This window comes from Egretta garzetta, unplaced genomic scaffold, assembly GCF_000687185.1.
Source record: "Egretta garzetta isolate BGI_Z169 unplaced genomic scaffold, ASM68718v1 scaffold397, whole genome shotgun sequence".
NCBI lineage: Eukaryota > Metazoa > Chordata > Aves > Pelecaniformes > Ardeidae > Egretta > Egretta garzetta.
Window position 1 is genome coordinate 7,520,226 of NW_009260493.1, and position 14,847 is coordinate 7,535,072.

The 14,847-nt window shown below is 39.3% G+C and overlaps 2 protein-coding genes across 6 annotated transcripts in view; both read left to right on the forward strand.

The window, feature by feature from the left end:
* Positions 1–9,018, forward strand: part of HBS1L (HBS1 like translational GTPase) — a 61,188-nt gene extending 52,170 nt beyond the window's left edge. For 2 of the 3 annotated variants that reach the window (XM_035899900.1, XM_035899899.1), the window contains exons 10-15: positions 1,500–1,604; positions 3,638–3,728; positions 5,370–5,478; positions 6,095–6,195; positions 7,142–7,286; positions 8,365–9,018. In XM_035899900.1, the coding sequence (XP_035755793.1) occupies positions 1,500–1,604; positions 3,638–3,728; positions 5,370–5,478; positions 6,095–6,195; positions 7,142–7,286; positions 8,365–8,376 (563 nt within the window). In that variant the 3' untranslated portion in view covers positions 8,377–9,018. The remainder of the gene's footprint in view (positions 1–1,499; positions 1,605–3,637; positions 3,729–5,369; positions 5,479–6,094; positions 6,196–7,141; positions 7,287–8,364) is intronic. The other variant, XM_035899897.1, reaches the window with a different exon arrangement.
* Positions 9,019–11,998: 2,980 nt separating this feature from the next.
* Positions 11,999–14,847, forward strand: part of ALDH8A1 (aldehyde dehydrogenase 8 family member A1) — a 10,324-nt gene continuing 7,475 nt past the window's right edge. For all 3 annotated transcript variants that reach the window (XM_009644345.2, XM_009644347.2, XM_009644346.2), the window contains exon 1: positions 11,999–12,136. In XM_009644345.2, the coding sequence (XP_009642640.1) occupies positions 11,999–12,136 (138 nt within the window). The remainder of the gene's footprint in view (positions 12,137–14,847) is intronic.

The following is a 14,847-nucleotide window of genomic DNA, read 5'->3' on the forward strand; positions in this document are numbered from 1 at the left end:
TGACCTGACTTTAGAAAAGCCTTGTCCTGCAGCCAAATCCTGAGGACAAAGAACATGCTCTGGCAGAACCCAAGTACCATGATACACAGAAATCGGGCCATTTTTTATGCCCTGATTCTGTCCCTCACTATCCACTTGGTACTTGCATTGATTTCATGGGGAGCTGAAGGAACTTCACGCTTTGCAGGAAGCAACATTGGGAGAGGGTGAAGCTTCAGACACCGCACTGGTTTACCAAGCCAGAGCTGGTGATGATGTGAAAAAAAAGAGAAATGGTTCTTGATTGTGCTTGGGAGTGGTTGGAAACCTGGAACCAGTTCAGGTTTCTGGTTGCCTGCAAGTGCTTGCAGAGCCAGCTTCGGGTTCTTTTGTGTACCATGTTGATGTGGTATTTGTACCATGACTTGGGGTTTCTTTTCCTAGTATCTGCTTCTCCAGTTTTGTGTTCTTTTGATATCAGATGTCTATTAATTGGCTGCATTCAACTCATTTGCTGGAATAGAGGAAAATTAGCAGGCATACTGGTAATATTTTTCCAGATAGGTAGATGGAAGCATTCATCAATAATGGTGATGAACGCAAAAGAGCAAGTAGGTAGTACGTGACCTCAAGATTTGAGGTCAACTTGCTCTTTTGAATTCAGCTTTAAATTAAGCTTTTAATCTAATGTGACACAAAAAATACTCAGGTGCTTGCTTATCACCGAATTCTAAAGTTCAGCAAAAGTTATATTTGGTGTTTTTTTTTTTTACGGATTCTGAAAATGTCATTGTCGAATCACCTCAGAGGATTCTTTCTAAACATGCCTGCAAACACATGCTAAGGAGATGAGGCATTTTTTTAAGGTGTATGTGCATGTGTAGCACATATGTTGAAAATAAATGACATATTCAAATAATGAACAGAGTAATAGGACATTGGAGAAAAAAACCTTTGCGGTTCTTTTATTCAGAAATACTTATTTCTCCACAATTACAATAGCTCCTCCTATTAAATAGGACTGAATCAATCTTTGACTTTCCAGGAGTAAAAGTAATATGCAGACAGAGTATGTAGGATTCTGACTCAGTTAAACAGTCAGTGGCGTAGGAATTTGCACCTGTATGCATGAGAATTTTTACAAGAGGTCTGTGGTATGCTTTTTTGTTTGTAATTGTAGTGAGAAAGTGCTGAATTAAATAAAATTGCTAGAAATTAAGGGACTTAATCTAATATTGAAAAACTAAAAAATATTTCTTCATGTGCCTACATTTGTTTAAAGAAGGATATTTCTCCCTTAGTTCTGAAAAACATAAGATCTAGAGGTTTTGAATGTAATGTTTCATTTTCATTATGATGCACAGCTGGCTAACTTGCAAGTACTGAACACTCTACTGGGGGGGAAAAAAAACGTCTTCACTATATTAAAAACTTATCTATGCATTACCGAAGGGCTAACTTGTGATGGGAAATTGATCTTGTTATCAGGTTTTTGGGAATTATTACTGTGTTTATTACAGACCAAGGATCAGGATTTTGTGTGACTGGTAAAATAGAAGCAGGCTATATTCAAGCTGGAGACCGACTTCTGGCAATGCCTCCCAATGAAACTTGCACTGCAAAAGGTACAGTCTTCAGAAGCGTGTTTACTTTCAGGTCAATACTGGGCTAGAAGCAGTTACTGAAATGGTAACAGACTGTCAAACTGATACTAACTGTCAAACATAAAATGTGAAAGCATAAAACGAATTTCTTTAGATGTGACTGTGTCTGTATAAATATGTCTATGAAGAGTATGTGAAATCTTGCGCATTTTTTTACCTTTTTTTTTTACCATATCAGGTATTCCAAATGTTGCAGCCTCATGACTTTTGACATTGCTTTATGAAGAACCTATAAAAACATATGAGTTCCAGCAATGTCTATAAAAATATCCAGTACAGGAATCATTAATGCTCAGCTTTACTGTGCAGTGTTACTGCCATTAGGAAGTGTGAGGATGTTGAATATCCTTTAGAAATTAATCTTATGAATTAGATGTGAAAAAGCTTGAGAATTAAGTCTCTGCTGTCTGATGTTCATGAAATTTGTCACCGATCCTTTCATAACATGCAAACTTCCAGGATATAATTGTCCTGAGCAACTACAAGAGAGAAGAAAATTGGATTTAAATTTCAATACATTGGATTTCTGAAAAGAGGAGAAGCTAGGTCAAGACATTAAATGTTTAGCCGTTTCTTGATTAAGCTTGCTGCCTTTGTACTGCAGAGTTGTTTTTGTTTCATATGGAAACAGAAAGATAAAATTATGATTTTCCTACATTGACCAATGAGTAAAAAATTAAGCCCTCAAAATAAACGAATAGGTTTCTGAATCTAACTATTTAGCCTGAATTCAGCAACGCGCTGGTTCAACTGTCCTGTGCTGTTCCAGAACCAGCTCATTCAGTGCTAATTTGGGAAGCTCTTTATTGTGCGTGTTTATGTACGGTTGTATGCACTTTATTCGCGTGCACAGGAACGTTACAGTGACTTGGATGAATATGAGTATCAGAGCACTGTAGTCACTCTTCTGTTTTGGGAGTGGATGAAGTAGCATGGAAAAGGATGTATTTTTTCTGAGTATCCCCAGTGGTACAATTCTATAACTTTTCTTTTTGCTGCCTCTCATATGGCTGAAATGCAGGTGAAGGTTGGGGGTATTAGTTCATTAAGCATGTTTTATTTATATTTAATGTAAGGAAGAGATAATTTAATTTATCGTACAATATTTACTAAAGGTAGCGTGCACATTAAGATTCCAGTTTTTCATTTCAAGAGGCTGAGTTTCACTTGTTCTGTGAGAATGATGTGTATATGTGAAATAATTATCAACACTGCTTAAAAAACAGTGCTTAACATGCTTGTAGTTGAATGATGCTTCCTGTCATATTTTTGACAAGTGGTTTTGGGAACAGACTTGCAAATCAACAAATACAATCTGTAGCGAAATAGAACTAGATCCTATAAATGTATGCAGTATTTATAAAAAGTGGGGTTTTTTCCTTTCCTTCTTCATGTCTACCAGAAGCCTCAGAATGTTAAGTCAGGAGCAATTAGTTTTGTCCTCACCCACCAGCCAGGTTATCTTTGAAAGCGATTAAAATACATCGAAATCAGAATAAAATTACTTTTGAAGATGCTTTCTAATAGATGTGATGTCGTGAGCGAAAGGCATCAGTTACGCTTTTTTATGAAAGAGTCAGCAAACCCACTTAAGGTAAATGAAAGTTGACATAGTACCATTAAAGTATATGAAAGATGCGGTCTAGGGTGTGCGTGTGCCTCAAAGGATGGGTGGGGCAGATACGGAGATATTAGTACTACGGCATTTCAGGACTGCGTCATCTGCGCTGTGAGACAAGTGCCAGGTCCCCTCCTCTGGCTTAAATAAAGCCATGTTATTGTGCAGGGTGGGGTGAGAGAATAGCGAGTCCTCACCAAGGGGAAAAAAAAGCTTCCTCGGTCTTCTCAGTTAAAAAGCTTTTACTCTCAACCCATTCATACTGAAAATTGATGAGTAATGGTTGATGAAGCACAAATGGCCCAAACAGAGCTGTTTGTTTGTAGCTCAGAACCTAGGTACTTCACTGTGAGGTTCTGTTCTTACTCATTTCCAGGAATCACACTGCATGATGAACCAGTTGATTGGGCTGCAGCAGGAGATCAAGTTAGTCTCACTTTGACCGGCATGGATATCATCAAAATCAAGTGAGCAAAACTGGGTTTCAGTCTAACTAACGGTTTGTTTTTAATGAAAAGCTTTATAACTATTACACTTAACAATCAGCAGTTTACTTGAAGAATGATGTGGCTACCAGGATATTTAAAACCAAAGTGATGCATATCACCTGGCTTGCATGTACAAACGTTGGAAACATCTGCTACATGTACAACGGCAACCTCAGAAGAATACTGTTCGTTTTCATACTTTGCCCTAGTGCTGACACTGGTAACCTTCAATGCCTTTTTCCTTAAGACTTCTCCTTGGAGATTTTAATTGCTGAATTAAGTAAATCCTTATTGCTAAATAAAACAGATTTTTTTTTTTTTTTTTTAAGAGCTTATTGAATCATAAATCATTCTAACAAAACACATCCAAACAACTGCCATTGCATACCAATAAGCAAATCTGGGCAAGTGGAATTGATGGACACTGTTTATTCAACACATTTAGCTGCTTGTAACATTTGATTTGGTAAATGTTTTGCTGACCTTTTTGGGGAGGTCTGATACATTCAGGGAGACACAGCAAATCTCCTTGTGCCTATTTCAATCAATAGGTTTCATGCTAAGCGTTGGCCTCAAATTTTTAGGTAAGTGTCAGTTATTGTTTAGGCTAGAAAATTGGATCCATAACTTGTTCAGCTTTTTTACATTCCAGTTGGACTTCAGACAGCAAACTTTCAAGCTACTGTTTGGAAAACTCCTTGCATTGATAGTTTTGCAAATTTATGCTCTGCTTTTAAGGGAAAAGCACAGGATTTTCTGTATTGCCATTTCATAATGGGGCGTGATTCTCTGTGGTAAATGCGGGGGGGGTGGGGTGGGGTGGAGGGAAAACTCTTGTTCTACTTGTTGAATGAAGGCTTGAGTCAATTCGTTACCTTAATGCCATTCATCTTTTGGAGATATGTTAGGTTTGTCAAAAAAAGGTACGAAGTTTTAAGTCCTCTTGATATTGACAAAATTTGATTACATCTGATGTGTATGTTTAATCACGTCATTTGTTCTCTTCAGTCATGTTTTCCTGGGTGGGATTAATTTTCCTTTCATTTTAGATGGCTAAAATTAGCCACTGTGAAAGAGCCATGTCTAGTCTACCTTATTGACTTGTAATGAGCAGCAGCTTTCTTGTGACTCTACGTAGAGTTTTTTTGGAAATGAGTGCTGCTGAGAGCTTAAGTTTTGAGAGTCCTGATCATGATGTTCCTTTATCAGCAAAATAGTTGAGTTACAGGCAGCAGCACTGCAATTTTGGGCACCCTGCTATATTCTGTGCTATTGATCTAGAACAGTTAATCTCTGAATGGAACTCTTAATTCTTCAAAGTACCTACGCACAGGAAACAGTGACATTTTTAGAAACTGATTAGCAATGGACGTAATTGTTCACTGAACTAGACAGACCTCTTCATGCATACCCACAGAATACTGTAGACATTGTCTAAGAAATAATTTTATTACAGGCTTTAATATGGTGTTCCTGATTCCCCCCCTGCCCTGGTTATATTAAAGTGGTGTTGTCGTTGCTTTACTTGTCTTAAATATTTATCTTTTTCCAGTGCGGGGATTAACATTTCTATGTGAAGATCTATATCAGTTTATTTTGTTCTCTTCTTTTCTCTTGTAGTGTTGGCTGTGTATTTTGTGATCCTAAGGAACCCATTAAAGCTTGCACTCGTTTCAGAGCTCGGATTCTCATCTTCAATATTGAGGTTCCAATCACTAAAGGATTTCCAGTAAGTCTCTGTGAAAGTTCCTGTGTTCATTATGGGTTGCTCAGGGCTTTTCCTCTCCATGTTTGACCCCCTGAATACGAGACGCGTTTAGCATCCAGAAGTGGTTCTGTTTCTCCAGAGGAAATGGAGTCTTCTGTAATTTAAAGAGGATGTAAGGGGCTGTTGTGGCTGCTTATGCATATTCTTACTGGCTTTTAATATGTAGTGGAGCCATTTCAGAGATCATGAGTTCCACCACAGTCAGGCTAGGCTGTCCTTTAGAAAGCTCACGCCGTGTAGAAGTATAATGATGCACTTAGTTGTAACATACCTTTTAAAATAAATAAAATATGCTTGTGCTACGGAACTGCACTGAAGTGGCAAAAGCAAAACACTTAAGAATGAAAAATATATTAACGATGAATTAATACATGTCATTTGTGTCATATCTGTAGAGCGCACAAAGTTTAGGAACTAGGAACAGTTACTGAATGCAAGGCAGTGACTCCTCTGAGAGAAGTTTTTATAAGCATTTGTTTAAAAAATCAGTCTGAAAAGAAGTTGATGTTTCCAAGTAGTAACACCTAGTATTTCTGATTACTATAGAATGTTTAATAACTGAAAAAAATATTTTTAGGTGCTTTTACACTATCAAACCGTAAGTGAACCTGCTACTATTAGAAGGCTGTTGAGTGTCCTGCACAAAAGCACTGGTGAAGTGACACAGAAAAAGCCTAAGTAAGTATTTTGAATAGTTAATAGTTACTCAAGAAATGGGCTGACTTTTGATTAGTATATGGTATATATCAAGCAGGTTCTATTATGAAGCAATAATGTGTTTATAAGAATATGCTTTCAATGTTTCCGTTGGTTTCATATTTAGGTTTCAGAGCGCTTTACAAAGTGAAAAACCTCTTGACCACTTGATAAATGCTGAGCATGCGAACAGTTAAATGACTTGCCTAAGGTCACTTGCAGAATTGGGAGTGAATCCTAGATCACCAGCCCTGCACTTGAAGGATTTTTTTTTTTATTATTTTTTTTTTTTTTTTACACATTATCTCTTTTTTCTTCTTGTAATGGCATGGGATTCTTGATATAATTCTGGAGATGGGTTGCTGTCTAAAATAAACTCGACTAGACAGTGGGTCAAAGAAAATGAGATTTAGGGACTCTTCCCGTACAAGTTAAAATATGGGAACATCCCTCTAGTTATTTAAAGCTGTATTTGGGTAGAAACGCTATTTGATACATAAACATTATCAGAATAATCCTTTTCCAGAAACTGTATGGCTGAAACAGTTGCTAAAAGGTAATGGGAAGAAAAATCATAGCTTCTAGAGAGCAACGAATTAGCTCTTTTGTCGTTGGGTTTGAAACAAGACTTGATTTGTACTAGATATGAAAAAACAGGTATTAATGAGATCATTAACTTCAAAACAATTTGTTAAATGTTGTGGTGGATGCCGTTCTCTAGAAGTCTTTAAAGAAAACTCATATGCCTTTTTAAAAGGTATGTTCCAGGCAAATGACTTTTCAGTCTGGTGCTTGGGTTATACTTTAAATCAAGCTTGATCATTATACTTTTGGCTTTTTAAGTTGATTTTATCAATTTATTCACCATTCTTTTTCATTTATGGATGCATATATTTACAGTAGATTTTTCTGTTTTATTTACCTGCAGGTTCTTGACTAAAGGACAGAATGCTCTAATAGAACTACAAACTCAAAGACCTGTTGCTCTAGAGTTGTATAAAGACTTTAAAGAGCTCGGGAGGTTTATGTTGCGCTACAGTGGTTCCACTATTGCTGCAGGAGTTGTCACAGAGGTATGGCGTTTTTGTAATGGATTTTCTATACTATAAAGGAACAGTGTTAACTTTCCCGTAGCATTTAGTTTTTATGGTTAAGATCTGTTTTATACCCTTTGGCCTAAAAAGAGAATTTATTCTGCTGAAAAAGAAACGGTGCTTCAGCAAGATGTGAGGAAAACTTGCCATGGTTCTGTTAAATTTATTAGGAGCAAAAATTACTCTATTTAGAATTTTTGAATGTGGTGCATTTTCCCCCCTCAAGTTAAAAAATAACACTTCATTATTTTAACATACATCAGTCTTTCTGAAATCTAATTGCCTGCATAAATATACTGGCAGTAGTGTGTAAGTTAGAAGTGTTGGCCATTTTTACTGTGGGTAGTTTGGATCCCAGATCTTTCTCTGTTAGCATTAAAGACAATTGTATATTTGATTTTTACCAACGCCTATAGATGTGTTCTGATCCTGTGTGAGAGAAAGCAAAGGCTGTGGGGCTAAATATAAATGGTTTGCCTTCTGTTAGGAGCAAAAAATATGAATGCCCCTCTATCTGTCACTTTAAAAAATCTTGCTATGATTTTTGGATTAGAATTAAACTCTAATTCTAGGCCTGAGGAAGAGCACTTTAATCACATTAATGAAGTTCTGGGACTGAGACTTAAAGCTGAGTTATTTAATGTCAAAACTTGGAACTAGAGCATGAGAATTTCTGGCTTCTCCCTGTGAGGGTAGGAATGAGGTGCTAGGGTGTCAGAGGCTCTGGGCCTTATGGAGCTTAAATGCTCTGTCTGGCCTTAAATAGGATCCAGAATTAGGGCTTTAATCTTGCACCCATTTTCCATTAAATGAATGGGGTCCTATTTAGATCTATGATGCCCAGTGTTTGGAGCACTGGGGATTAAGTAACTCTTTGATTTTCAGTTGGGAATTACTGTTTTAGTAGTTGTGATCTTGTTCCAGAGAATTTCAGAGCAGAAGGAATGATTTTTTCCACAGCTAACTGTATCATGTTGAAAAAAAGCTGTGATCGTTTTACATTTAGTACTTAGTTTTTCACCATAGGGTTTTTTTTCCCATTTGCTTATATTTTTAGATTAAGGAATGACAGTGCCAGAACTTCCACCGTCCAAGCAAAATGCAATCAGATATCCAAACTTCTGTTTAAGAATCCAATTACTTCAGTTGAAGGAACAAGTGCAATTAATTGGGGAGATGTTGATGATGACAAAAGTTAAATCGTGTGAGACGTCTGGGGAGCCCTTCATCAGTCTCTCCCACTGCAGAACAAGATGCCAACTGACAAGGAACTGCTGATGTTGCACTTCGCGATCTCAAGAATCTCATGTGTTTCTCCATGTGGAATTTAGCCCTTAGAGAGCTTGACGGAAAAATCTTAGAAAGTTGAATTAGAGAAAAAGATGATGAATCATCATGAGACAAACTCCTTACTTCCAGACATAAATTGTTTACATATTTTCTTTGATTTGCTTTTTTGCTGCACATTAATTCCGTAAAGTAACTTTATTGGTCTAATATATTTTTAGGTTTGAGTTGAATGCATATTCAGGGAAAAAAAAGAACCTATTTACTTTGGTTTCAAGAGAATGGCATGTAGTATTATCCTGGGATTATTTTCCCTGTCCCAAAATTTATTTAAAAAAAAGTTGTTTTCTTTTGCTGTGTAGTAGAAGCTGTGCCAACGTTGGCTAATTTTATTTTTTAAACTGTAAGGATAATAAAATAACTTTGTCTGAGCATAATTTTTTTTCTGCTTCATCTTTCGTTATTTAAACGCTTCTACATTGTGTTAAATCACACTTTACTTTCCATAACTCAGAAGTTTCAGAGTAAACTTATGAGTTAAAATGCGAAACTGGCAAGCGACTTGTCTTTCTGTGGAAATAATTTCAGTTTTTCTCACGTTACTCAGTGCAGCTACTGCGCATACACATCTCTTTCATCCAGACTTAGCACTCTTTTGAACAAAAGCTGGCAGTTTAATCTCGGGCTGTATGCTAACGCCAGATTGTTGTGCTTACTCAAGACCTGTTACTCCTTCACACTTTTCAGTAATAGGGCAGGCAAAACCTCCCAACTGAAAAGAGGGTCCTTCTGCCACCTCCAGCGTAAGATCGCGACAGACATGCTTTGCTACAACTTGGAAGATTTTTTTTCAATAGGAAGTATGAGAGGACCTCAGGTATTCCAGGACCTGTACGTGGGTGTGGGGTGGAGACAGCTCTACTTTGACCATAGTAGTGAGGGGAAGGACCTAAAGTACTCGCTTCAGACCATCAGTCACCCGGGTTAACTGAAGTAAAGCTGTGCCCTGTGTAGTGAAGGCTACAAAAAGTCTATGATTGTGATTTAGTTCAAACTTATGTACGGTCCATACCTACTCTTCCCACATGTTTTTTTTGGTAGGTAACTTTTTTTGCACTTGCATGCTTTAGCCCCAATTCAGCAGCACCTGATGACATAGATAAGTTGCACTGTTGACTGCATGGCCGTTTGTAGAAACATCAGCAATGCTTGATGTGGGAATGACTTTTGTAAAATCTTATGAATCTGAAATACCTGAAAACTGTTACTGCCAAAACTGAAGCCTATGAGTTATTGCTGTTTGTTATGTCTTTTTAAATGTAATTTCTGGACTATAAATACTTACCAGTGTCAACACGTCAGCCATGAAGATTTCAGTGCACTTGTTGGATTCCAGAGATTTGTACTGCTAAGCTCTTGTGTTGAACCTGCTCCACTTGAACTTGCCTTCAAACCTTGGAAATGTTTAGGTTGCTTTTAAGTCGGGGGTCAGCTGAAGCACTACAGGCACAGTTTTAAGACTTAAGTAAATTCCTTGCTGTTTGTGGACAAGGAAGTGCAATACGTGATGAACCTCTGATAATAACCCTTCTCAGACATGGTTGCATTAAATTTTGAGACTCGTTGTTCTGTGACAACAGAAAAGCTACTGCATGCTTTCCCAGTTTGTAGCTTGGGAGAGCCAGAGGTATTAGCTAATCCAATTTAAACATGACTGCAGTACCTTTGAGCACTGATCTGAGCTCTGCCTGGAGGCGCCAGTTGGTTGATGCAGAAATGATCTGTTGTTGTGCAACAAAAACGTATCACCTTTATTCAATCCAAATATGTTTGCATGTCGATCCACAAGAAATCTGATGGCTTGGCAGTAGTCTAGGGTGCAAAAACTTTCTAAACTGTTGATTGAGATACTCATAATCTCCTGGGGACAACATACTGCTCTCCAATATGGATGTGGTGTTTTGACTGTCTCTGGAGTGCAAGGAGGTGGCATGCAGTCTTAGAGCAATTTGATGATCTAAGCATTCTCTCCTGGAGAAAAATGTCTTTTACACAGCTCTTACCAGGCAGTTCGGGTTCTTGGGAAGTTAATGAAAAGCCTAATTATATGTAACAGTCTCCTCTACAGTAAGGTGGCTCCCACTGGGATATCTATGGAAAGGAAAGCATGAAAGCTGGTTTCTTGCTGCTTTTTTTAAAAACTGGATTTCTGACAACATACAACTGAGTGTACCAGGTAGGTTTGTGCTTCTCAACTGTTTTGAACTGAAGGGCCACGCAGCCGCTTGTATTGTTTGATGTTTGGGGATATTGGTGGAAAAAAGAGAGTTTCTTATGTTTAAAATCTTTTGTTTTGGCAGAAGCAATGTTTTTGGGGTTACAAGGAAAAGTATTGATCCAAAGCAATGAACATGAGCTGCAGACATGCTAGTCCAAGTGTCTTTTCTCTGTCTGCTGACAATAAGGAGCAGATTCCTGGCTAGGTGTTTGGATTTTGAATTATTTTGTATAGCTGTTGCAAAATGTCTTCAGACTGCAGCTTGAAAAACTAGTACAGGGAGAAATTTCCCCGTCAAACTGTCCTTTTTCTCCCCTTCTTCAGTATTCACCCCAGCTGGAGTACTGCATCCAGCTCTGGAGCTCTCAGAACAGAAAAGACATGGACCTATTGGAGCAGAGGAAGACCATGAGGATGATCCGAGGGCTGGAGCATCTCTCCTATGAGGACAGGCTGAGAGAGTTGGGCTTGATCAGCCTGGAGAAGAGAAGGCTGTGGGGAGACCTGATTGCGGCCTTTCAGTACTTAAAGGGGGCCTACAGGAAAGATGGGGACAGACTTTTTAGCAGGGCCAGCTGTGACAGGACAAGGGGTGATGGTTTTAAACTAAAAGAGGGTAGATTCAGACTAGATAGAAGGAAAAAAAAATTTTTACAATGAGGGTGGTAAAACACTGGAACAGGTTGCCCAGAGCAGTGGTAGATGTCCCATACATGGAAACATTCAAGGTGAGGTTGGATGGGGCTCTGAGTAACCTGATCCAGTTGAAGATGTCCCTGCTCACTGCAGGGGGGTCGGGCTAGGTGGCCTCTAAAGGTCCCTTCCAACCCAAACTATTCTGTGATTCTGTAGACAGAGAAGAGCTATTTTCTAAAAACTAAACTGATCCTGCCTCCCTGCTTCAACTCCTAGAAAAGAACCGAGTGTCACAGAAATAACAATTTTTCCCTCCTTTCGTCTTTTCTGCTGTGGTTGCCAGAATTTGTTCCCACTCGTGAGCGAGCGGTGCAGGGAAGACAGAGAGAGAGGGGAGGAGTTCCAACTCACTGTGCAAATACATACAGACCCACTAGTCCAAATTGATGCCTTGTAGAAAAAAAATCACAGGTGAAGCAAGTGGCTCGCGATGGCTCAGTCAGAGGCCCTCTTAGTGCTGGAAAACTTTATAGGTGGCAAATTTGTTCCTTGTTCCTCCTACATAGACTCCTATAATCCATCCACTGGAGGTGTCTATTGCAGGGTGCCAGACAGTGGCAAAGAGGAGGTGAGTACTATCCACATGTACAAAGAAGCGAAAATCTTAAATGCACATAAGATTAATGTTTTGAGTGGGAGAGGCTTGAGGGTGAGAGAACAGAAGAACACTGAAGCCTTTAATGCTTAAATGAGTAAGTTCTTGATTGTATTGTAGCACTGTGCAATCTATTGCTGTGGCAGCAAATACTGTTACTTTTTTACATTTTGCTGTTAGGAAGTTACAGGCTGGATCCTAGGCTGCTGTAAATCAAGAGAGCTTCAATAACTTCGGTGGAGCTCCTTCAGTTCATGTGGGAGATGTCTTGTACATAAGTTAACAATAATGTTCAGACTGGCTGTAAGTATAAACAATCTGTAAGAGAGAAAAGGGTTTATTGATCTCTTCTGCAAATAAACTTAGAGCCACCGTATCCAACTAAATATATTCTCTCTTAGCGTCCTGACGATTTGCAGATGTCCTTTAAAAAGATTTTTGGCTTGCTGACTCTTCCCTGAAGACAGCAAAAAGCTTCCAGACTGCTCTGGTTTTGGTATTAGCAGCTGGATGTTAAGTGGGGGTGATGAAGTGACTGTGATGAGTGTACGTTTCCTTATAACGTAGCCTTTCCCAGTCCTGTGCTCTCTAGTGGATGAAGGTTTCCTGATACCTTATACGTGTTCAGGTGCAGCTGGGCAATGCGACATTTACCTGGGGAGCTGCAGTTTCACTGATGCTGCTTTATAAGGGACCTACAAATGTGTGTCCAACATCATGCTTCAGATTTACTCAAGAGAGAAACGACTGGAAAAGTTTGGATAATGCAAAAGGCTTGGAAAATACTGACAAGCAGCATACAGTAGTTTCAAAACATTTCTTAAAATAAACTGCTACTTGTAGCTGTTCCCTTCACTTGCATTTCAGTCCTGCTGACATCTTTTCTCTTTGCTTCTCTCAGCAGAAACCTTTGCACTGTAGTTTCAACTGGGTAAATATTTGCTAGATGCCAATGACCAAGGGTTAAAGAGTAACAGGTTGGGTTTGCTAGAATACGTCTGTGTAAGTTCTTTCCAACCCTAATTATGCCTGAAAAGACTTCTCTTTGATGTGCAGGTGCAAATCTTCCTGTTCATTCATTTGCAAAATCATTAAAACGAGAGATGTGAGAATGCCAGAACAGCCTAACAGAAGCAGGCGGCTGGCCATTCTGGAGAGATAGTTCAACTATATTAAAGAGCAATGGCTTTTCTCTTTCAGCTCTCTGAGTTAGGGGTGGTGCGTAGCAGTGGGAACCCAGTTTAAACACCTCTAAAGTTGGAGAGTGCTTTACACAACTTAAGGCTAAAGACTAGCATTTAGGCAACTAGACAAGAAGGTTGGGCTCTGCAGTGCTGGCATCAGCTGGTGACTGATGGAATGTGCTGCAGGGGAAAATGCAACCACTTACTACTTAGAGGGTATCTAGAGATATCAAAATAAGCACCTAGACCCAGATTAAACAAAGAACTCAGGATGCTGGTTTCTAGCAAGGCTCAATGTCCAGCTGGATTTTTTTTTCTTGGTTAATTTTAGCAGAAGGTTAGAAGGCAGAACAGAGATGGACAGAGAACCTGTTGCTGACCCTGGAATTTAACAGCAGGTCAACTGCAATGGCCATTTCAGCCAGTTTCTGCCAAAAACACGGAATGATTTTTTTCAGTGGTTAATTTTTCCCCCAGCTAGATGTCTTAAATTCCAATTGCAGTGCAAGCTGAACAGGTGCCCTGTATCTCCAAAAGGCAGGCTGGTGAGGGCTTAATTAGTCCTGGCAAATACCTCATTAAAAAAGTCTCTCTTTAAAGAACCTTGCTCCTGTGCATCGTCATCCCCTGGGAAAGCAAACATCATGTCCCGAGGGTAGTTTTGGGTATTTTGGTATCAACCTTTTACCACAGGCCTGGATTGTGTGTTCTTTGTCTGTCTGTCTGGTGCAGAAGAGGAAAGCAGAAGGAAGTGTTTCAGACACACGAGTCGATAGCTGAATTCTTATGCATGTTTTCTTTGTGGCTTGACTTTCTTTGCTGCTTTTTGCTAGTCAAACTAAGTAACTGTTTAACCTTTCTACGCTCTCTTACTTCATCTGCACAAATCTCCTTTTTTCCTCTTACTTTATTTTAGATCAATCTACTGCCAATTCATTTCTTCCTTTGCTAATTTTCTCTTCTGCTGCCTGTGAAAATGCAACATCTTAGTCGTTCTTCTAAACCCACTGGAGGGTTAAAAATGCAGATTGCCTTAATTTCACATCAGCCCTCTCTTGAAGCACTTCAACACCCGGTGGAAAAGGCCACAGAGGAGAGGAGAAGCAGCACCACAATGGCACCTAATGACAGGAAGGTGGAAGAACAAGTTAATTAGTAAAGGTGAAATGGTTTCACAGAGGGTGAACCTTTTCAGGGTAGCATGCAATCCACACCTGACTCTCTCAAGAAGCTGCAGTTCCCCTTTCCCAGGCCTGCTCTGGCCCTGCTCCAGCTGTTGGGTGGCTGACAGCCCACCACTGTTGCCACCTGAGCAGTAGGTTGTCAAACTACAGCCGAAAGAGTAGAGTCGAGGTTTCTGAGCTTGGCCAGTGATCTGTGTGACCTTGCATGAGTTGGTTTATTTCCCACCTTGCCTCTGTGCCAGTATCCTTCTGGCCCTCAAACTCTGGTCCTTATTTTTAGGGAGAAAATAAATTCTGATGTGCATGGGGGGGCGGG